We start from the raw sequence: 24,586 nt of genomic DNA, 5'->3' as shown, positions 1-24,586 counted from the left end.
AGACTCATCAAGAAAAAGAGGACTCGAATAAATAAAATCATAAATGAAAGAGGAGACATTACAACAGATACCACAGAAATACAAGTAACACTATGAACACTTAGACACCATCAAATGGACAAACTATGAGAAATGGATAAATTCCTAGAAACATCCAACCTACCGAGACTGGATCACGAAGAATTAGAAAATTTGAACTGATCAGTAATGAGTGAGGAGATGGAATCAGTAATCAGAAACCTCCCAACAAACAAAAAGTCCAGGACCCAGGCTTCACAGGTGAGTTCTACCAAACATTTAAGTAAGAATTAATATCAATCCTTTTCAAACTGTTCTGAATAATACAAGAGGAGAGAACATTTCCAAACTTAGGAGGCCAGCATTACCCTGATACTAAAACCACACAAGGACACCACAAAAAAAGAAAATTACAGGTCAACATCCTTTATGAACATAGGTACAAAAATCCTCAACAAAATGTTAGCAAACCAAATACAATATATTAAAAGCATCACACACGATGATCCAGTGGAACTTATTCTAGTGATGCAAAGATGGCTCAAGATATGCAAATCAAACAATGTGATACACCACATTAACAAAGTTAAACATAAAAATAATATGATCATAGGGGTGCCTGGCTGGCTCAGTCGGTAGAGCATGTGACTCTTGATCTCAGGGTCATGAGTTCCGAGCCCCACACTGGGTGTAGAGATTACTCAAGAAAATTTTTAAAACTTATATGATCATCTCAATAGATGCCAAAAAAGCATTTGTCAAAGTCCAGCAACCATTTATCATAAACACTCTCAGCAAACTGGGTATAGAAGGAAGATGCCCTAACATAATCAAGGCCGTACATGACAAGCACACAGCTAGCATCATACTCAATGGTGAAAGACTGATAGCTTTTCCTCTAAGACCAGAAACAAGACAAGGGTGCCCATACTCACCCCTTTTATGCATGGTATTACATAGTATTGGAAGTCCTATCCAGAGCAAAAACACGAAAGAAAAGGCATCCAAATCAGAAAAGAAGTAAAACTGTCTCTATTTGCAGATGACATATTACATATAGAAAATGCTGAAGACTCCAACCAAAAAACTGTTTAACTAATAAGCCAATTCAGTAAAGTTACAGGATACAAAATCAATGTACAGAAATCAGGTGCATTTCTATGCACTAATAACAATCTATCAGAAAGAGGAGTTGAGAAGACAATCTTATTTATAATTGCATCAAAAAGAACAAAAAACCTAGAATAAATTTAACTGAGAAGGTGTAAGATTTTTACACTGAAAGCTGTAAGCCATTAATAACAAAAAAATTGAAGACACAAATAAAAAATATTCCATACTTATGGGTTGGAAGAATTGCTATTGTCAAAATGTCCATACTACACACAGCAATCTAGAGATTTGATGCAATCCTTATCAAAATTCCAATGGCATTTTTAATCGAAATAGAACAATCCTGAAATTTCAAACTACGTTACAAAGCTATAGTAAGCAAAACAGTATGGTACTGTCATACCAACAGACCCATATATGGATAGAAAGGAAGAGAAGCCCAGAAATAAACCCATGCATATGTAGTCAATGCGTGGACATATGTGGTCAATTAATATGCAAAAAAGGAGGCAAGAAGATATTATGGAAAAAGGATAATCTCTTCAGTAAAAGGTGTTAAGAAAAATGGCCAGTCACATGCAAGAGAATGAAACTGGACCTCTGCCTTACTTAATACACTAAAATCAATCCAAAATGGGTTAAAGACTTCAAGGTAAGACATGAAACAAACAAACAAACAAAAACTCTAGAAGAAAACACAGAGGTAAGCGCCTTGACATTGGTCTCAGAATGACTTTTTGGATCTGACACCAAAAGAAAAGGCAACAAAAGCAACAATAAACAAGTGGGACTACTTCAAACTAGAAAGCTTCTGAACAGCAAAGGAAACCATCAACAAAATGAAAAGGCAACCTATGGGGCGCCTGGGTGGCTCAGTTGGTTAAGCGACTGCCTTCGGCTCAGGTCATGATCCCAGGGTCCTGGGATCGAGTCCCACATCGGGCTCCCAGCTCAGCAGGGAGCCTGCTTCTCCCTCTTACCCTCTCCTCTCTCATGCTGTTTCTCTCTCGCTCGCTCTCTAATAAATAAATAAATAAAATCTTTAAAAAAAAAAAAGAAAAGGCAACCTATGAAATGGGAGAAAATAGTTGCAAATGGCATATCTGATAAGGGGTTAGTTAATGTCCAAAATATATAGTCCTCAGACACCTGGAGACTTCTGTGGGCTCCAGACCTGGCCTGGACTGAGCCCCTCTTCTGTTTTAATTTTGACTAATTTTTCATGTGTGGCTTGTGAAGTCACCCCAGTGCTTTCAAGGTTGCCAGCTAACTCCATGAATACATACATGTGAGTAGAATTGCTCTTTTTTCTACCATAAAAACATGACTATTATTTAGAGCAAAGAATTCATATTAAACTTTGTGTAAAATTAAATAAATCTGCAAGTAAGACACCTGAGATGTTAAAAGAATATATATTTAGATTTATATATATATAAAAAGAATGCATACAACTCAATATAAAAGAACCAAACAATCCAATTTAAAAATGGGCAGAGAAACTGAACATTTTTTCCATGAAGACACACAGATGGCCAACAGGTACATGAAAATGTGTCAACATCACCCATCATCGGAGAATTTCAAGTAAAAACCACAATGAGATGTCATCTTGCACCTGTTAGAATGGCTATTATCAAAAAGATAAGAGCTAACAAATGTTGGCAAAGATGTGGAGGAAAAAGGAACAGTGTGCACTGTTGGAGGGAATGTAAATTGGTAAAATTACTATAGAAAACAGTATGGAGGTTCCTCTGCTGTTCTACTTCTGGACATATACCGGAAGGAAACAAAATCACTATCTTGAAGTGATCTTGCACCCCCATGTTCATTGCAGCGTTATTTACAAAAGCCAAGACAAAGAAACAACCGAAGTTATCTACAGGTGAATGAATAAATAAAGAATATGTGGTTTATTTACACATATGGAATATTATTCAGCCATTGGAAAAAAGGAAATTCTGCCATTTGTGACCAAAGTGTTGGACCTTGAGGGTGGTGTGCTAAGTGAAGTATGTCAGGCAAAGAAACACAAATACTCTATAAAAACCAAGTGTATAGGTACAGAGAAAGAGATTTGTGTTACCAGAGTAGGGGTTGTGGGCAGGTGAAATGGGTGAAGGTGAGTGATCAAAAGGTACAAACTTGGGGCGCCTGGGTGGCTCAGTCTGTCAAGCATCCAACTCTTGATTTCAGCTCAGGTCATGATCTCAGGGTCCTGACATTGAGCCCTACATTGGGCTCCCTGCTGAGTGGGGAGCCTGCTTAGGATTCTCTCTCTTTCTCTCCCTCTGCCCCTCCCCTGCTCACTCACACATGCCCGCAGGCATGCACATTCTCTCTCTCTCTCTCTCTAAAAAAAAAAAGTACAAACTTCCCAGTACAAACTTATAAGGTAACTAAGTTCTGGGAATGTTATGGACGGCATGGTGACTAAAGTTAACAATACTGCGTAGTATATTTTAAAGTTGCAACTAGAGTAGATCTTAAAAGTTCTTACTACAAAAAAAAAAAAACATTTATAACTATACAAGGTAATGGATGTTAAAAAATTTATAGTGGTAATCATTTTGCAATATATACATATATCAAATCATCACATCATACACCTAAAATGAATACAATGTTGTACGTTCAAATGAAATCTCAATAAAGCTGGGGAAAAATAATTTGTAACCCCAGTGACCTGGGGTTGTCAAGCATTTGGAAGTATGTGTAATTGGAGCCCCAGTAGAAGAATAGGAGAGAGAGACAGGTCCGGAAAGAAAAATGATTTTTTAAAACGGCCAAAATTTTGTCAAACTTGATCAAAAACAGCAATCCAGATATGCAGGAAGTTCTGTAAATTTAATCAGGATCAATACAAATGAAATGATAACTGAGAACAGCATAGTTAAATGGCTTAAATCACTGATATATCAAAATCTTAAATGAAGCCAAAGAAAAATCCACAATAGATACAAGGAAACAATGTTGTTGTTGTTTAAATGCTGGATTTCTCATTCAAAACAATGGAAGATCAAAAGTATTGAAACCACACCTTTAAAGTTCTGGGGAAAATAAATATCTATCACCCTAGAATTCAATACCCAGCGATTAGAACTTTCCATAATGAAAGTCAACTGTTGTGATAAATGAAGGCTGAGAGATTTTGTTGCTTGAACGTAAAACCGGCTACTGGGAGTTTTTCACGCTGGAAATAAACCAGAAGAGGATACCAAGTGGAAACCTGTATCTAGAGAAAGAAATGAAGAACACTGGAAAGAGTAAATATGTAAGAAGTGGAAATATTATTTTGGTTTTATTCTTTTTTTTTTTAAATCTAAGTGACTATTCAAAGTAAAGAAATAATAGTTGTATGTTGTGGTGTTTATAACACATGTAGAAGTAAACTACATAACCACAGTAGCATGAAGAATAACATAGGTTCTACCTGGAATGATAATGTTGTAACATTCTTACATTCTACATGAAGTGCTACAACAGTAAACAAGGCAGACCGTGATTAAGTTAAGGGTACCTATTATAATCCCCAGAGCAACTATAACGAGAAAGTAATACAGACATTTAGCTTAAGAAGCCAATAAAAGATATGTAATGATATAATTAAAAAAAAATCATTCCAAAAAAAGAGACACAAAAAAAGAGAAACAAAGATGCAAAGATCATAAGAGACAAATAGAAAACACACACCAAGATGGTACATGTAAACTCGACCATATCAACAATTACAGCAAATGAAAATGCTTTAAACACTTCCAATAAAAGGCAGAGATTTTCATTTAAAAGGCATTAAACCTTCATGCTGTTTCCAAGGGATGAATGTTAAATACAAAATGTTAACTGCAAAGGCGTGTAGACAGACTGAAAGAATAGAAAAAGATCATACAAGCAGTAAGCATAAGAAGATTGGCTCACTGGGCGCCTGGGTGGCTCAGTCGTTAAGCGTCTGCCTTCGGCTCAGGTCATGATCCCAGCCAGGGTCCTGGGATCGAGTCCCGCATCGGGCTCCCTGCTCTGCGGGAAGCCTGCTTCTCCCTCTCCCACTCCCCCTGCTTGTGTTCCTGCTCTCGCTATGTCTCTCTCTGTCAAATAAATAAATAAAATCTTTAAAAAAAAAAAAAGAAGAAGATTGGCGTGACTATATCAGACAAAATAGAATTTCAGACGAGGAGTATTGACAACACAAAAGAAGATTGCAAAGTGAAGTGAGCTTTGCTAAAAGAGTCATTCAAAACAGCATCCAGAGGGTGTAAAGGAAGTCCCACCAGTGCAGGTCTCCTGTTCCAAGTCCCCAAACACCACGAACTTTTGACTTCTGTGAATTTCAACTTGTCAGTTGCACCTGGACCACCTCCTAGAACACATCCCGCTCCTGTGGACTGAAACAGAGATAATGCAGCATCTGTGAGCTAAATAGCCCATCATGGTTTAGATTGTCAGTTTAATTTGGCCAGCACCAATCATAATTCTTTCAAAACAAGTTATGTAACCTTGTACTTTTTGCCTTTGTAAGCCTGTACTCCCCACTTGCAATTCGGAGCACACTTTCAATTTGGGTCAACTCTGTGTCTCCCTGATTGCAATCCCTAAGACCCCAAATTAACCCTTCTGGTGGCCTTACTGCCCCTTCATGGTTGACACCGGATAGAATGAGAATCTTTTCATCATGACAAAAAGGTCAAATAATCAAAAAGGTATAGCGATCCTCAAAGTGTATGAAAATACATAAAGATCTGAAAGCATGTGAAGCAAACATGGACAGAACCATAAGTACTCAAAGCAAACAGTCATGGCTGGAGATTTTAATGCCCCGCAGATGATAGAATATTTTTGCAAACAAAAATTCACTAAGAATATAGAAGATATGAATAATATTCTCGACACAATTGACATTTGTAAAACACTACACCTGAGGTCTGCAGAATACAAAATGTTTTCCAGGGCTCATGGAATATTGACCAAGAGAGACCATGCTAGGCCATGAAACAAGCCTCAGTAGATTTCAAAAGACGGCAATCATAAATATTTCGTTCTCTGACATGTCACTTACATTAAAATTCAATATTAGTGATTATAAAATATGTAGAACATATTTGGAAAATTTGCAGCAGACTTTAAATAAGAAATGGGTCCTCAAAAAAAAAAATCCCCAGAAAACTTAGAAAATACTTTGAACCGAATGATGAGAAGGTATTTACCGGATATAACATAGTGTTTTTTAGAGTAAAACTAATAGCCTTAAATAGTTATATTTTAACAGAAGAATATAAAATTAATTACATAAGCTTCCAATATAAAAACACTAGGGGAAAAAAAGAACATTGAAATAGGAAACAAATTATAGAGCACATCAGTGGAGCCCAACTTCGGTGTCTTTAAAAGATTGATGGGAACTTTCAAGGGAATAGAAGAAAACCCACGTTAGAAGGAAGAGATTGGAGTGACAACTACAGATTGGACTGTTCAGGTTTTAAAAGATGGCAAAGGCATATTATGAACAACACTGTGCCGAAATAGTTTGACAATTAAAATGACCAAACTTCTTGAAAATATCTTACCAAAGTGGCACGAATTAGGTCTGAATTGTTAGATATTTATTTTTAAAATGGAATTTATAATTAAAAATCTACTCACGAGTGTTGGTTCATAGCCTCGGGAGCTTTCCCGGTGGGGTCTGAAACCGGCTCTGGCCCCGGAGGGCAAGGACTAAAGACAGAGGCAGCCACCGGGGATGGGTGGGCTGCAGGTGCAATGAGCAAGGGAATTTACACAAGCTTAGTCTTGAGTGCCCAGAGATGAGGAGCTCTCCGCCCCCCCTCCCCCAAATCTTAAGGAGGCATTTACTGGGCTCAGTCACTGTAACTGGGCTCAGTCTCTGCAGCACATCCCTATCTCCAGGCTTTGTGTCCTTGAGGCAGCTTCTGCGAGCAGGGAAGGCAAGTGGGAGGCACATTCCCAGACCAGGGGAGGGGGTAAGGAACCCCCAGTTTCCCAGGTCCGGCTCTCGGGTCCACTGGCAGTCACGTCCTCTCGATGACCTCCTCCAACAACAAAAAACCCTCCAGGTGTGGATAGCTTCGCTGATGAGTTACATCAAACACTTAATGAAGGCATCATTTTAAGCTCTTTCGGAAATGAGAGGATGAGAAGATGCTTCACGGTCTCTTCTGTGAAACCAGCATTGCCCAACAGCAAAACCTGATAGCGATCTCACAAGAAAAAAATTATAGACTAGTATTTCTTGTGAGTATAAACATAAAAATCCGCATGATTGAATCCAACCTTGTGACCTAATGGGGTTCATCCCAGGAATGCAACATTTGTTCAACATTCAAAAATCAATCAGTGTAATTCACACATTAGGAAAATCTTATGATCAGGTTAACAGATGCAGAACAGATGGACAAAATTCAACACTTGTTCATCATAAAAACAATCAGCAAAGGAAAAATAGGAAGGAATTTCTCCAATCCAATAAAGAACATCAGATATAAAAACGATAGCCAACATCATATTGAATCATGTAGTTTTGAATGCTTTCCACATGTGATCAGAGACGAGGCTCTGAGTCTTTTATTCCACATTTTGTTGGTGGTCCCCAAAGGATGCGGGCAGGCATTAAAAGATAAAAACTAATAAGGATTCAAAAATAATTAAAGCTGGCTTTATTTGACATCCTTATAATTTTTGCTTAGAAAATCCTGAGGAATGTAAAAAAAAATAATTATTAGAATTAATAAGTGAACGGAGCCCAGGTAACAATAATACCCAGATTCATCAATCCTCCCTCTCAGGAAAATGGAAACCTATATTCACAAAAAGACTTGTACAAGAATGATCATATCGGCTGTTATTCTAAAAGCCAGAAACAGCCCAAATGTCCATTAGTGAGTGAATGGGAAAACCAACCAGTTTCCCGGGGCACGTAACACAGGTAGGCATCTCAAAAACATCACAGTGAGTGACACATCCAGACCTGGAAGGCTCTATGATACCACACGATGCCATGTATGGGAAGTCCTAGCCCAGCAAAATGAAAGCGGTCCCTGGGTGCGGCACGTGAAGGACAGACAGCGGCTGCGGTCAGATAAGGTTCCGCTGAGCAGAAAGTGAGCAGCGACAATGGATATCTTGAGTGGTGTGCTGGCCACACCCACATATACCTTCGCCAACCTTCATCAAAGTAAATAAAAGCTGTGCAATGTATTGTATATAAAACAGTTCCCGATACGGTTGGTTAGAAATGACAGAGTATGTGCTCGACCCTCAGATGCCCACCTTCTGGAGAGGATGGAGAATCGTGATGGGGTTTTGTTTCCCGCGGCTCACATCTATCAATGACCATGCTGCTACCGAACTTGGTACAACTTTAATACTCGCAGACTTAATAAAGAGCAACAGCAGGTCTTTATAAATAAATGTGGCTGTGTTCAGGAGGGGCCAGTACTTTGTAAGAAGCCATGCTCATGAAGCTTTGAAGGAGTCTGAACGAGAGAAATGTTGGAGAATCCAGCCCCCACAAGGCCCGAATCTTGTCATGATGCTGAGCTCAGAAGAACCCGAGTAACAGGGGACACGGGCCTCCCACACTGTGAACAGCCATCCCTCTCCTCTGTCCCCTTAACCAAAGGTGTTTTGGTTCAATTTCATTGGTTTTGGAGTTTCTTTTATATCTGATCTGTAAATTCATTTTTATAGTTGCTTAAAAGCTATAAGCCGAAGAGTCTGGAGTGTTTTATGTTTGCATATATTTAAGTGGGATTACAATAAAAAGAATGTAAGTAAACATTGGGGGTCTGTGAGAATATTTTCTCCTTTTAAAGGGATCAATACATTATTCAAGGCTGGGAAATGCTGACTATTTCTAAATGGTGTTATAATTGGAAGGGATCCAGAAATCTTGATTGGATGCTGGGGCTGCCAGAAAAAAATGTAGCAGGGCTGGCAAGGGTGACTCTTCGCACAATTCAGGAACAGTTCTGCCTCTGAGCACACAGAGGCAGATTTGCTGGAACAGCATGAAAGGAATTCTTGTGCGAAAGGAAGCGGGGCTTAATTTCCAAGTGAGGGGGCATTTTGGAGGATGCCGAGGACGGGGCTGAGGCCATTTACAGTCTGGCCATTGTGGTGGGATTTGGGGGTCTGCAGATATGTTTGGGGCCGCCGTTTGAATTGGGATATCACTGAATTCAATCAGTGAACTATTTTATTTGTCAGGGCTTTTGCATTTGCAAGTGATAGAAAACTCCAGTTCAAACCCCCCCGGGGCAAAAGAGAGAGACGTTGGCTTTGGTGGCCGCAGACCGCAGGTGGAGCCTTCTTGAGGTTGAGAGGACCTCACGTAAACATTTTGGGGACTTAATTTGTCTCGTTTTTTTTTTAAAGATTTTATTTATTTATTTATTTGAGAGAAAGAGAATGAGAGAGAGAGAGAGAGAGCACGAGAGGGGGAAGGGTCAGAAGGAGAAGCAGACTTCCTGCTGAGCAGGGAGCCCATGTGGAACTCGATCCCGGGACTTGATCCCGGGACTCCAGGCTCATGACCTGAGCCGAAGGCAGATGCTTAACCAACTGAGCCACCCAGACACCCTAATTTGTCTTGTTTTCTTGCTTTGGTTTTTTCTGTGCTGGCTCCATTTCGGGTTGAACCTACAACTCCCGAAGCCCCTAGCAGATCTGGCCTTAATTGCTGTTAAGACTCAAGTCCAAGGGCGTCTGGGTGGCTCAGTCGTTAAGCGTCTGCCTTTGGCTCAGGTCGAGATCCCAGGCTCCTGGGATTGAGCCCCATGTGGGGCTCCCTGCTTAGCGGGGAACCTGCTTCTTCCTCTCCCCCTGCCCCTTCCCCATGCTCGTGCTCTCTCTTTCTCAAATACATAAATAAAAATCTTAAAAAAAAAAAAAAAGACTCCAGTCCAGTGGGAAAGAGAACACTTTTGTTTTCAGATGGTTCAAGTGTGACTCTCGTGGTCCTCACTAAGACCATGGGAGCATCCCCGACCTCCCACTGTGGCCCAGGGACCACGCTGCTGGCCAGACCTGCCCCATCCAACAGCTCTCCCTAAGAAGCAGGTGGCTGAGAAGTGGGGTAGGGCTTGGTTCTCTAGAGGAAAATCAGGTTGGTGTTTGTTACCAGAAAAAATTAAATGGGCACTGGATTTCAAACAGTTATATTTCTATAGCCACGGAGATATCTGTATCTTTTTACCTGCCCACAAGCTCCAATGAAACAACTATAAGCACGAATAAGTAAACCTCGAATCAATGAATAGCAACAATATCTTTGGGGCACGAGAAATACATTTAATGCCAGTATAGATTGAATGAAGGGAAGGAAAAACTCTTCCTCTACCCTTCAAGGTGTTCCGGATGGACCAAGAATTAAATTTACATGGGATAGATGAGCAGGAGAAGAAAGCAAAATTTTATTATGTGGCTCTAATAACGAAGTCAGGACCTCAAGAAATGGCAGGCAGTTTTCATACTTTTAGACAAAGAGACCATAAATCTGTGAGGAGTCGACAGAACAAAGAAAACTTACCTTTGAGAGCTTCAATTGGCGAGGAATTCTAACCAGAATTCGGGCTGGGGGATAGATTAATAAAAAGTAACAAGGGTTAGTTATACAGCCTCTGGGCTCTAAATTTCCTATCTCTCTACCTCGTTGTATAGGGTAGTGCCTTTCACACGAGAGATTTATTTCTTGCTTTGAAGGGGCAGAGGAGGGTCTCAGTGTCCTTGAATAGCGGTCTCTTACGTAACTTTTATCAAAGTGGCACACTGGGGACAGCCCGCCTTTGGCCCCTGCAGTGGCTTTGTAAAGGTCTGAAAAACTTTGCCCCAAGAATACGAATTAATGAATTGGTTTCAACACGGAAGCAAACGAGCAATGGTGTGCTTTTGGAAAAGTCCCAAACCTACGGTGAACCGCCAAGCTGCGCTCATCAAATCTTTAGACGAAACAAATGTTGGCTGGTGAGTTAATTTACGGGAAGACAGAATGAGGATCACCAGACTCATGGGCCACATTGAATACCTTGATGTAAGTGGCTCGTTCCCTAAGACCAACTCCACAAGTAGGTAATGGGAAGCCAATGCCTACTGTTCAATTGGGGCAGACACCTGAGCCACCTCTTTGTGACCAGTGGTGGGGACCAGGTGTTGAATCCCTCAACCCTCAGTCAAAGCCTCAAAGGATTTCTTTCTTGAATATTGGAAGAGAGTAGGGTATGACCAGGATGCAGAAGGTATAGAACAAAATTCTTCTTGGCCCAGGACGGTGGGAAAATTCAGGCCTCCTCATGTCCGGTGCTAAAAGACAGGAGTATCTTTTCATAGCTGGAGATAAAACCTTACTTGCATGTTCTTGGATCAGAGGGAGAAGAGTGGGTGCCTGGGAGAGCCCAGCGAAGGGCACAGAAAAGTCAGGAGGCCTCCAAGGGAGTGAGAATTCAGTATGCTTGTGGACTGTCCTCAAGATCAAGCACAGCGCAGGGGTGGGGGCAGGAACAGGGGATGGAGGCAAAAGCAGATCTCAAAAAGCACTTTGTGTCATGTTGTTTGCGCTTCTTCCTTCATTCATTTGATAAACACTTGCCAGGGCTCATCTACAAGCTACAGATGCCACAGAAGCCAGATGCTAGAAATACAGAAGTGACTTACGGTGAGGAGCTTGGAGCAGGGAGGGAGAGGGAGATGATCAAACCAGTGTATGTAACATCATCTTCCAAATGTTGAGGAGTGTAGATTTGGGAGGGGGACAAAAGGCTTCTGGAGGCTTCTCCAGCAATATGATGGTGTCAGCCCTGCCTGGCTTACTGGCCCAGATCACACCCCGCCTGGTGAGACCATTACAGGTGGATTCCATGGAAGGCTCTGTGTGCAGGAGAAACCCATTCAGTTGTGCGTGGAAATGCATCATTGCAGGGTCCTGTACCCCTTACACACTTTCCTCACTACCTTGGGTCCCTGGTTTCTCCTGGTTTAAGTGTCAACCCATGACTGTGTCCTGAACAGCCTGTCCCTTCCACTTTGACCACAGATTTATTATGACTCACTCGTGCTCGTGTCCACACTAGTTCCAGATACCCGGGCGGTTCCATGTTCAGTTTCTATGCAGAAGCAGTTTGGGGCAGGGAAGCAACTCCTCGTGACAATGGGCCCACAATTCTCATTGGAGCGCTTGCTCATGTCTGAAGCCCAGCCCTGCGTCTGAGCCCCAAGCAGTGTCCATGCCCGACCATTTCCAGAACCCATTCCTGTAGCTCCCCATCCTCAGATCTCCATCACTAGAGTAGCTGATGACATCGGGGAGAACATTGAGATGCCCCGGGCTATTTCAAAGTCCCCTTGGTATACCATGGAAGGTTCCAGAAGCCAGCCAGATTGGGGACTGAGAGAGAAGTCATCCCCGGAAGACACGTTGCCCGACTCTCCACCAAAGGCATGTGTACCAACCATTTATGTTCTCAATCCACCTGGACATACCCTCCCCCTCACACTGCGATCTGCCGTGCTCAGCCCAGCAAGGCATGCCCTGCACGGCCCATTTTGGGGGCCCTGGGAGCAGAGTATAGATAAGGCTAGGTCTCTGGTTGTGCCATAGCTGGGCCTGGTGCCTGACTCCGGGGAAGACCATGGGCCAGAGAAGCAGCCACGAGAGAACACATCCTGTATCAGAAGTGCCCCAGAGTGGATTCCAGATTCTCTTTACCAACCCCAAGGAAATCCTGCCGAGTACCCAGGGCACCCAGCACCCGCCATAGACTTCCTCCTCTGGAACTGTCTAGAAGAAGGAGAAAACCTGAAGCTATGCAACTGAATGCTTTTCACTGCTGCCTGGTGCACGCAGGCCCTCTCCTCCCGGGGCTCGGAAAGTGCCTGCAGAATGTGGCAGCAGAATCGCACACCCCTCACCTCACTGCCTATTGTACGCCTCAGACCAATACGCTCTGATGGGCCCCTGTCTCCGAATGATTCCTTCTGAAACTTTCTTACTGGTGAATGTGTATGTGGTCTGTGATGTTAATGCGGTGGTTGACTTTATAGTCTATTAATAACAGATCCCTGGAAACCTCCTTTCAAGGAACGCTGTTTTGCCTCTGATTTGAGAATATCTGTGAGTCATCCACTCGATGATCTGAACAGATCCTGCTGACTTTTGGCATAACAGCAGAAAGGATGAGTCTCCAAAGTGTGGTGTAACCAGGCAGCTGGGGCAGCAGGCTGGCCCGTGGAGCGGTAACTCTCCACCCCAGGCATGTATCAAAGGGTAAGCAGCAATGGAACTATTGCCTCTGCTGTCTACTAGCCCAATCCAGAGCAGAACTTTAATTATTGGCTCCCTGAACAGCCAGGCGTGCTCTGGGCACATCCATAAAGAGCCACCGGAGTGCCAAAGGTGGCTTCTCCCACTCATCAGGTTGAATTAGTGGTCCACTTTCTGTCTGGACCCCAAAAGTCCTGTTCACCCTAGATTTAGGATGGAAGTGGCTTTTACTCCTCCTCACCCTGAACGGTGAAGGTTGACAGCTTTTGTTTGTGCAGTTTTTCCTTTTCCTTTTTCCTCATTCCTCCTCTAGGTCTGAGAGGCTCTTCATCAAGTTATCCTTCCTCGGGCGCCGGGGTGGCTCTGTTGGTTAAGCGACTGCCTTCAGCTCAGGTCATGATCCCAGGGTCCTGGGATCGAGTCCCACATCGGGCTCCTTGCTCTGCGGGAAGCCTGCTTCTCCCTCTCCCACTCCCCCTGCTTGTGTTCCCTCTCTCGCTGTGTCTCTCTCTGTCAAATAAATAAATAAAACCTTTAAAAAAAAAAAAGTTATCCTTCCTCAGCTACGCACCTATCGATTTGCTCCCTCATTCCTCAGCAAAGGTCAGCTGAGCTCCTGTCATAGTTTCCAACAGGTGCACCCACGCGAGAGTGCCAGGAACTGACCTCTAGGGCTCACAGCCTGGTCTCATCCCCTGCATGTCCCAGGGCTTCTCTGTTCCCCGGGGGGTGTAGGGCCCAGTGTGTGCAGTCCCGTGGGCGTGGCTGAATGGGGGGGCTGGGAGAAGCGATACGTTAAGTACAATAAGTGCCTGACAGAGCACCTCCCCCCTGGAGACCACCCGCCTTGCCGCCCCAGGACAAGGGTCTGAGGTTTCAGTGTCAACTGGGCTCTTACCCTGTTAGCCGTGACCTTAGTGAACTCACCACCTCACTGAGGTATGGTTTCCCACTGGCAAAATGGAAGACAGTAATGGCGCCCCCAAGACTTGGGAGTACGGTACGGGAGTGGATGAGATGCGTCTGACCGTGCTCAGCATTGTGAGAGAGACGAGTGTGTTTCTCAAAGAGTTTTCTTCCCTTGCTCCCAAAGATGAATCGCGTGCAGCTCCTGCCCATCATGGGAGCCCCTGTTTTGGAGGTGGGTGCAGCCACCCAGGAGCTCTGAGAAAGTCACCTGCCTGTCACAGAGACATAAACGGAGCCTTGCTGGGTGAGGAAGGTCAGATTCGTTATAGGCATATAAAACTCTGTCATAGTCTTAGTTAAAATAGAAGAGAGGACTGAAGAATGGGGAAAAAAAAGGACCTTGGCCTGGACCCAGTCTCCTCTGTCCGCTGCTCGGGATGGGCACTGACTCTCCGACTCACTGCTGAGCAAGGTGCTGCTTCGGCTGGTGGGTTTAAACTCCAGCGCCCAGAAGGAAACACGGACGGAACAGACTGGGTTCACACAGACAAGGGGGCAGAAACAGGCCACAGCGCCAGGGCATTTTGGGCTTCCTATCCATTTGGAGATTTTCTTTCCTTTTTCTTCTCTCAATGAGAAAACAAAGCTCCTGAGACACCCAGTGACTCATCCCAGGTCCCCCAATCTACCCTTGGTGGAGCCCAGATGACAACCATGTCACCTCACACCCTGACTGGAAATCTTTCTGCTCTTTATCTGTAGCCTGAGGAGACAGGAGACAAATAACAGAAAGAGAGGAAGACAGGAAGAAAAAAGAAAGAATGGGAAAAAAAAAAAAGAAGGAAGGAAGGATCATTATTGCAAATGCAATAAATTGTAAATTCTTCTGATGCCTGCAAAGTCCCAATAGTTCCTTGAATTTCTCAGCTAATCAAGGCTGCATGGGTATTGTTAGTCAGAAGGACAGAGATCCTTCTAAAACTGCTTTTCCCCTTCATTTCATCCCACCACCTCTGAGAGCATCTGACAGAAAGTGGTTTGGATGCTGGGCCGCACAATTAGCTCCTAATTTTTCAGGCTTCTTCCTGCGAGCCCCACTGTCTCATAATCATGGCTCTCCACTGTGACCAGGAGGCTGGGACAAAGGCTTTCTGATTCAACAGGAACTGTGATTGAGGTGAGATCGATACAGAGACATCACGATTCCCTCAATCAGACCCCCAACCAATTTTTCAGCTAGAAGTACAAGCTTGCGCACATATCACTAGGGTTTTATTATTAGTCACATGTGCTTAGGGCTACCCCCAATGCCATGACATGACTGTACTTGGCAAAACAAATGTGATACTTAACGGGGTCAGAAGACTTAGCCTGGGTGGCCAGGCTGCTACATTCCATGCGCACATATGACCTGCCTCTTGAGGTAAGGTGAAGTGACAGGAAGAAGAGACAGTAGGGACTCAAAGGCAGAAAGGCTCAAATCATTTCGGACATAGAGACCCTCTACCCAGCCTTGGGATTTTTTATTTTTTTGGATTTGTTTTTTGTTTGTTTTGTGTATTTTGTGTGTGTGTGGATAAGCTTCTCCCTTCTTCCTGTGACCTCTTTGTCCTTTCTAGAACCACAGGTACATCTCCTTTGTCCAGGATAAGAGCTGGGGGAGGGGCATCTGGGTGGCTCGATTGATTGAGCATCCCAGTCTTGATCTCAGCTCAGGTCCTGATCTCAGGGTCCTGAGTTCAAGCCCTGGTTGGGCTCCAGGCTCTACCTGCAGCCCACTTAAAAAAAAAAAAAAAGAAAGAAAGAAAAGAAAAGAAAAAAGAAAAAATAAATAAATAAATAAATAAATAAATAAATAAATAAATAAATAAAAGAGGTGGAGGAGAACAGGAATTTGTCTTAAAGTCCTCCTCCCCTCCCCAGTCCCCCAGCCCAGAGACTGTGGGGAAAAGGTGGTTTTGCTCCAGCATTTTCAGTGATTCTCGGATGACATTGCCCCGGGAATGCACATGCCTATAAAAATTCCATTTGCGGAGTTAATGTGAACAGGTACCTTTTTTCCTTTATCCAAGAAAAGTAGCACATCCACGGACCAAGATCAAAGGGTGAATCCCAGTCGGCGCAACACAGGGCTCTGCTTAACAGTTTAGCATCCTTGCGTAATTAATCCGAAATGTTTCTATTTGTGGCAGAAGAGAGAGCGGGCAGGAAAAGGGAGACTGAGGGACTGGGAGGGAGATTGGCGGAGATTCTGAAAGTACGCTGTCCGGATTTTTATGAGTTTCTTCCTCTATACCTCTGGGTTTCTGACCCTTAAGAGGAAACTAACTCCCAACAGTCTGCTAAGCCAACGCGGCCTTGGAATTCCAAATTGAACACAGTTTGGTTCAGGTTTTTCAACGGCGGCAAAACCCAGCCGTCCACGGGGAGGAAAGCCAGAGGGGGCCAATTAGGAAGGAAGAAATTAAAGAGAAAAGGAAAGAGGAGACGCGCATGAAAGGTCCAGTGGAGAGTGAGTGACGAGGCAGGAGCCCCGCCGCCGGGGCGGGCAGGCGGCCGCGCGGGGGGACTGACAGGTGGGTGTCGCGGCCCGGCAGGGCGGCGAGCGGGCGAGAAGTCTCCAACTCCCCGCAGCGCCGGCCGCCGCAGCGACGCCTCGCGAGAGAGCGGGGGCCGCAGAGGAGCGAACGGGGAGCGCGCGGGGCGGGAGGAGGCGGGAGGCGGGAGGCGGGCGCGCGGGCTCCCACGCCGGCCTCGGTGCCACCCGCCGGGCGTCTCCTCTCCCTCCGACGCGCCGCGGCGGCCCGGCATCCGGTTGCCTGGCGCGGAGACCTCTCCGAGCCCGCGGGGTGGAGAAAGCGAGGCCGAGCCGGGCGGCCCCCCGGGCGCGCTTCCCGGCGGAGACGCGGGGACGAGACCCGGGGCGGAGCGGCGGAGGGCGGCGCGGGCACTGACGCGAGTGGGGCAGCGCGCTGAGCCAGCCCGCGGAGACGCCCTAGCCGGGTGCACGCGCCGGGCGGAGCGCGCAGGTGGGGCTGCGCTGGCCGCCGTGCACCCCGCGCCGGTTCCCCGCCGGCCGGAGGATGGGCGCCGGCGCCCCGGGACCGCGCCCGCCGCTGCTGCCCCCGAGCCCGCCGCGAGCCCGGCGTCCGGCCCGCGCCCCGCGCTCATGTATGTAGGCTGGGCGCCCGCCCCCAGGGCTGAGGGTGCATGTGGGTTGTCCGCACCCAGCGCGCCGGGACGCGCCCGGGGCACCGTTCCACCTTCTCACTGCTCGGGAGGACCTCCCTGCGACTCCGACCCCTAGTTTGTAAATATGGGTGGGTGGCTCGCCCCGGGCTGGGGTCCATCGGGCCGGGGCTGGAAGCGAGCACAGGGCACGGTTGTCCCAGCTCTACTGGGGTGGGGGAGGGATTTGCACCGGGTTGGGGGTGTGTGAAGACCCCCTGGAGCGCGCCGGATGGGGGGGTAGGGTGGAGGGCGAGAGGGAGAGAGGCTGGATTGCCCGCACCCTGCGGCGTCTAGGGTTCTCTTGGCCCCTTTGGGCGGCAGAAACTTTGGGATCCAGAGAGGCTTTTGGAGATGGGGAGAGTGAGAGGGACTCGCCCCCGCCCTGCATCCGCAGCCTCCCCCACCGCACACCTCGGTGCTGCCTGGGCACTTCTGCCCCACCCTTACGACCCCCTCCTGGGTGAAGGCGATTACGAGTCCAGCGTTGCGGCCCGCGAGGGGTTCTCTCATCAATGTTCCCGGTCGCCGAGCGGCTGGCTGGGCACGGGGGTTGGGGCGGTGGGGGGACGGTGGAGGAGCCGAAGCCTCCGGAACCCCCGACCCCGCCGCCGGGGCTGGCCTGGGACATCCTTCCGTGCTTCGGGGCCTGGGGAGGAGGGCGGGGAAGCGACGTCTGCTCCCTGCGCTCGAGGCATTTAAAAAAGTTGTTGGAGATGAATCACGGGGTCCTGGGAGCTTCGTTAACCCCCTCCCGCCCCTTTCCCCAAACGCCCTGAGGCAAGCCGGGGAGGCTTTCCCTCCGGTCTCTCTGCACTGCACGGTCTTCCGTGTCCAACTCCACTGCGGAATTCTCCATTTAGTAACCTTTGGGAAAGTGTGGCTAGCACCCAGGGGGGCACATCCCGGGCTCCCGGATTATGTGGCTCTATCCGAGTTTAGCACGGGGGCGCGGGCCCGGCTCGCTGCATTCCCGCAGCTCCGGCTCCGCCACCCGCCCAGGGCCGTCCCCACCGCTAATCGCGGCCGCGGGAGAAACGCGGCCGGCCAGTGTTTCTCCCGGACTTCGCTTCCACGTCCGTCTCCACCATCTGTGAGGGCTCAGAAGCCGGCTGGGCACCGGCGCTAGGCATGCTGCCCCCGCCCGCGTCGTGCGGCTCGTTAAATCTAGAGCGCTGCCGGGGCCGGGCGGCGCGGGGCCGGGTGGGGGCCGGGCGCGCGCGGGCCGCGGGGCTCAGCTGTGCTGCTGTTCTCTCCGCAGGGACGGCGGCTCCCGGCTGGCGGCGGCGCGCCCCCGGGCTGTGAATGCGACTTGCCCCTCGGCCGCGCTCCCCGCCCGCCCGCCCGCCGGGACGTGGTAGGGGATGCCCAGCTCCACTGCGATGGCAGTTGGCGCGCTGTCCAGTTCCCTCCTGGTCACCTGCTGCCTGATGGTGGCTCTGTGCAGTCCGAGCATCCCGCTGGAGAAGCTGGCCCAGGCGCCGGAGCAGCCGGGCCAGGAGAAGCGCGAGCACGCGTCTCGGGACGGCCCGGGGCGGGTGAGCGAGCTCGGGCGCCCCGCGAGGGACGAGGGCGGCAGCGGCCGGGACTGGAAGAGCAAGGGCGGCCGGGGGCTCGCCGGCCGCGAGGCGTGGAGCAAGCAGAAGCAGGCCTGGGCCGCCCAGGGCGGGGGCGCCAAGGCCGGGGACCTGCAGGGCCGGCCCCGCGGGGACACCCCGCAGGGGGAGCCCCCGGCCGCCGCCCAGGACGCGACCGGCCCGGACCTCGCGCCCACGCCCGAGCCGCCCGAGGAGTACGCGTACCCGGACTACCGCGGCAAGGGCTGCGTGGATGAGAGCGGCTTCGTGTATGCCATCGGGGAGAAGTTCGCGCCGGGCCCCTCGGCCTGCCCGTGCCTGTGCACCGAGGAGGGGCCGCTGTGCGCGCAGCCCGAGTGCCCGCGGCTCCACCCGCGCTGCATCCACGTCGACACGAGCCAGTGCTGCCCGCAGTGCAAGGAGAGGAAGAACTACTGCGAGTTCCGGGGCAAGACCTACCAGACTCTGGAGGAGTTCGTGGTAAGAGGCCAGCGCCCGCCGGGCCACTTTGCACCTCCCACCGCGGGGTGAAACCTCTCTGTGCACTATGCGCCCCTACTTTGGAGAAGAGGCGCGTTCTGGTTCTCAGAGGCGGACAGCGCTGTGCTCGCGTCCCCTCAGCACGATCTCCCTGTCAGTGCGGAGGTAATCTCTAAAGCAATGTGGCCGATCCACATTCATTCCTTCGATCTTCTGGTCTTCGCCTTAAAAGGGTAGGGAGAGGGTGAGGCCCGAGGCCCCGGAAGGGACAGCCTGAGCACTTATTGGCTGTACCGTTAATGTTAATCCGCTGCTCCTAATTTAAAAGTGTTGCCGCTGAAATGCTCAACCTGTTTTCAAACACAGGGTAATTTGCCGTGCCATTTGGGATATATCCTTCAGCTAATGGCTAATTAAGGAAGACTAGTCATATAAATAAGCCATTTCCCTAGATTACGTGGTGGGGTATCATGCAGATGTTCTAAAAAATGAAAAGGCAAAGAAAATGCCTCCTCATTGGATGCCAACACACATAGTGGAGGGCAAGAACAAGAAGCCTAGTTTGTGGGTAAAAATTGTTTTGTTTTAGGTGAGGACTAGTAAGGATATTAATAGCGCTGGCCATCCCCCGAATGCCTACCTTGTGGCAGGCTTGAGGCTGCATTTTCCACGTGCATTACCTTAGTTAAACTTCGTACCATGCCATGAGAGAGATTATTACTTATGATCTCCAGTTGATGGAGAAGAGGAAACTGAGGCACAGAATCTTTAAATAACGTGGTGAAGGCAAGGTAGCCGTTAAGCAGACTCCTGTGCCAGGCCAAGCGGGTTATACTCCCCAGTGCCCGCTTTCCCCGTACATTCTATGTGAAACAAAAGCCCAGCCCCACTGGGGCACAGGTTTGGATGGAGATACTGGCCCGTGCATGTGCTGGCCCCTTGGGGAGCTCTGACAGCCTGGCCTCTCACTGGTGGCCTGGACAGAAATGCACAGCCTTCCATCTGGACCCCCCCCCCCCCAAGGGAGCCTCAACCCATGGCCTGCTGGACGTGGCCTTGCTTTGGCACATGGGAGGTTTCCTGGGCAGAAGGGGGCATCCTGGGGCCTGCAGCTCCCCCCCAAGCTGAGCAGAGAAGGCAGAAGTCCCCCAGAACCCAGCCTCTGAGATCTGCACATTCAGGAGATGCCCAGGATGTGAGGGCACTGAATGAATTTCAGGAATAAGTCCCCAGGGTTGTAGAACTAGAAAGCCGGGAAGGACGGATCTGGAGATAAGGTACAAAGTATAGAAACAATGCTGGATTTAGAGTCAGGGGAACATGGGTGTCCATCCTAGCCTTGCCACTAACCTGCTGCATGATAGCCACAAAGCACCTGTCCCCTTTTTCCTCATCTGCAAGCTAAGGGGCCAGCTAAGTCTTGTTGCAGCTCTCCCAACCTGATGCCCTGAGTGCATCTCCAGGCCCGCCTGGTTAGCACAGTTGTTCACTCCGGCCCTTTGGAGAAAGAAAGACAAATTTGTTGAGAAACTCGTATGAAACTCATATGAACCAGGCCCTGACCATATACCCTGAGTGAGGTAGGAACCCTGTCCTCAAAATGCTCTCTGACTAGTGGGAAACATCTGCCTCTCCAGATGTTTCAGTGTGGAGGCAAAGGTCCTGGCAAAACCCAGAGGCAGGACCTTCCCTGTTGGCCTGGGGCAGGGCTGTAGGCATGGGCCCAACAAACTAAATCTCTTGAGTTCTGGGCTTGTAAGAAAATCTAGGAGTTGCGAGAACAAATGCAAGCCGTTAGTTTTTAACTAAGCACGTTTATCGTTCACACTGTATGTAGTTTTATAGTCATTTCTTAAAAGAGTCTGGTGAAGTCGGCTGAGGAGTTATTGCAGTTTTGATCTAAAAAGCCAGAACACATCACCAGGTGGCCGTTCATTGACCTGAGATGGCAGAGAGAAGGGAGAATTCAAACTTCTGTTTTCGTAACTCACCGCCAAGTGCGGGCTGCCAAGAAACTGTCTTTGTGTGCAGGGATGGGGGAACTGTTATCTGATTCCTGTTTTCAAAAACTGGTGGTCAGTAAGTAGACTGTGTTTCAGGCTCTGGAGACGGCAGATGTTAGAGCAACAAACGGGAGATTGGAAGGATTATCATCCTGGGAAGAATTAAGATAGCAGTGAACCTATTTTTAGAATATTAAGTGCATCTTCCATCTTCAAGTGACACTTCATTTTTAACTTTCATCCAATCCTGACGGGCTGCTAGGATGTACACGTGCATGAATGTTGCCCAGCTGCTACAAATGTTTGATTATGTGCTTGCTCCCGTGATATGTACAGCTTCGTAATGATTTCAGTGCCGTACGTCGTACATACCCTGCTCCTTCGTTTCTCTTACCGTCAGGAAGATTCTAGGCATTTCCCTAAGTCAGTGTGGCTTTGTGCATGTCATTTCGTGTCCGTGGTTTTGTTTCCTTTTCTGTCCGAGGAAGGTTGCAGCACTCTGTTGGGGGTGTCAGAAGGATGACCTAGAAGGGCAGGCGTACGGTCGGCAGGGAGCCCGGGGCCGGTGGGAGGGCGGTTCTGTGGGTTGCAGTCATGCAGAATCCTGGTGCTGAGCGCCAGGGCACAACCAGTGTTCACCTGCCTGCTCAGACTATTCTGGGCTTCCGGGAGAGAGCCACCGAGTCTGTGGTTTGCATAGCACAGCGCATGGAGAATGGAAGAGGAAAGCATTTGCTGTCTGAAGCGCTTTGCTCTTCTGTGAAGCAGATGTAATTGATATGGAGGCTGTGGTCCAGTAGGGTCCTGCTTGGGATGCTGTTTACCATAGCAAGGAGGGAGGTGACAAGGAGGCCGGCTCTCGGCCTCCTTCCTTGGGAGGCACACAGACACTTAAGCCATCTGCTCTCTGCCTCCCGAGAGAGGGGAAGCTCCCGCTGGAGGCTGGGTGCTCACTGTGGGCATCTGAGAAGCAGGCAGAACTGCAGATCCTGCCCCGTGCCTGGGATGTGCATTTGGCCCCAGGGAGGGCTCAGCCTCTCCCCGTCGTCCAGTGCTTCTCTTTCTTGGACACGTGGCTCCCTGCCCAGTTTTCACAGTCAGTTCCGTCTTTTCCTTTCCCCCCCGAGCTCCCAAACCCATGACAGCCCCCGTTCCTCACGGCCTGGTTGATCTCAGCCAGATGTCAGCGGAAGACCTCACTGCTTCCACGGGATCCCATGAGGCTGCTAGTAATAGAATCCTATCCGCATTTTTCTGGGGATATTTGCAACTTAATTTGTATATGCAAATAAAACCATAGTTACTGGTAGAATTTTCTCCACTGCCTCTCAGATTATACCAAGCATCCTGTTCATCACATTAGACCAGCAGGTATCCAACTTTGAATAAGGAAACCTGTCTGTCGGTTTTATATTTTTTAAACCTGAATGGTATTTTCGTGTGCTGTCTGCTTCCTAGGGTCTATTCATTCACTAGGGTTGGCATAACAAAGTAACAGACCAGGCGGCTTAAACAATACAGATTTATTGATTCACAGTCCTCCAGGCTGCAAGTCCGAGATCAAGGTGTGAGCAGGGCTGATTCCTCCTGAGGCCCCTCTCCTCCATGTGCAGACGGCCACCTTCTCCCCGTGTCCTCACCAGGTCCTTCCTCTTCATGTCTGTGTCTGATCTCCTCTTCTTATAAGGACGCATGTGTCCTCTTCATATCAGATTGGGGCCCACCTGTACGACCTCATTTTAACTTAATTTTCTCGGTTAAGACCCTGTCTCAAATTAGTCACATTGGGAGGAACTGGGGGGTAGCACTCAAACATGTGGATTTGGGAGGGAGGACACAATCCAGGCTGTAACGTAGCTCTAACAGGTGTCAAAGGCCAGAGTTGACCTCATATGCATGAGCCCAAGGAGATACAAGAAATGTGGGGTAGGGGTGGGGGAGGCTTCATCAGCAAGTATGATTGAAGAAGGAATTTACAAAGAAGGCCCAGAGTGATTGGTGATAAACTCCATGCCTGAGAAGCAGAGTGAGGCAGCCCACCCAAACCACTCTGATGCTGTGTGTTTTCCATTCTGAGCGCCGCGTTAAGCACTATTGTACTATGTTTGCTGATTGGAGCTGTGCATTGCATATAACCAATGGGCGGCTCTCAGGGGCTCTGCCGAGCAGTTTCAGATTCGCCCCTGATGGCTACCAGGCAGGCCAGCAGCAACCCAAATTTGGAATTTACAATTTGAGCAGCAAAAGAAGTCATTCCCCTCGTGGGGGCCTCCCGATCCCCTGGGGGACCATGAAGCTAGGAGTGGGGTCTACAAGCTTGTTTCTGCATTTTATTGAACCCAATCAATTTATACGACTCTTTTGGCTGGTGTGATACCAGTTCAGTCTGTCCGCGTGGCTCTCGTAGTGACCAGGGGCTCTGACTGGCAATGGTGTCGGTCTTTGAGGAAAAAGGGAAACTGGATTATTAATACGTACTGCTCACTCGACTGTCTTTCAAAGTGTGAGGACTGTGGAACCAGAAGCAGTTGGACGGAGATCCACAGGTGAACCCAGGCTCTCCCAGGGCGTCAGTGTCTGACCCATGATTAACCCTGCTGCCGAGTATCATTTCCAGAAGCTTAGTAATAAAAACAATTCTTCCATGAAATTTGGAATCAAAAGCTCTAAGTAGATCTCTATTGTAGTTACCAAAAGGTGCCAGCAGAGAGAAGGACACATTCATCATATTTTTCAGTTCCATGGTATTTATGTTCTTTTGGCTGATGTCACTTAGCATAAAACAACACTATTATTATTATTTACCTTTGCAAAGAGAACTGAGTCTAGCTGTGTAAAGCTAACGTTCATAAGTCAGCCTGATGCTCGTGCTCAGAAGTTGCTACTTCTGAGTTTGTTTTGGTTCTGAGTCAGATTTTCTAAATTCTGGACTTCTCAGTTTCTGCCTTTCTGTCCAAAGCCATTTAAACAGTAACAGTTTTTTTTTTTTT

At 48.0% G+C, this 24,586-nt stretch overlaps 1 protein-coding gene across 1 annotated transcript in view; it reads left to right on the top strand.

Moving 5' to 3' along the window:
• The first annotated feature begins 18,900 nt into the window (after nt 1-18,900).
• VWC2 (von Willebrand factor C domain containing 2) overlaps nt 18,901-24,586 on the top strand; it is a 105,385-nt gene continuing 99,699 nt past the window's right edge. Inside the window, exon 1 of the mRNA XM_081800829.1 lies at nt 18,901-19,593. Within this exon, the coding sequence (XP_081656955.1) occupies nt 18,901-19,593 (693 nt within the window). The remainder of the gene's footprint in view (nt 19,594-24,586) is intronic.

Source organism: Leptonychotes weddellii, chromosome 12, assembly GCF_054177405.1.
Source record: "Leptonychotes weddellii isolate Sample4059 chromosome 12, ASM5417740v2, whole genome shotgun sequence".
Classification (NCBI taxonomy): Eukaryota; Metazoa; Chordata; class Mammalia; order Carnivora; family Phocidae; genus Leptonychotes; species Leptonychotes weddellii.
This window is presented reverse-complemented; position numbering and strand designations above follow the sequence as displayed.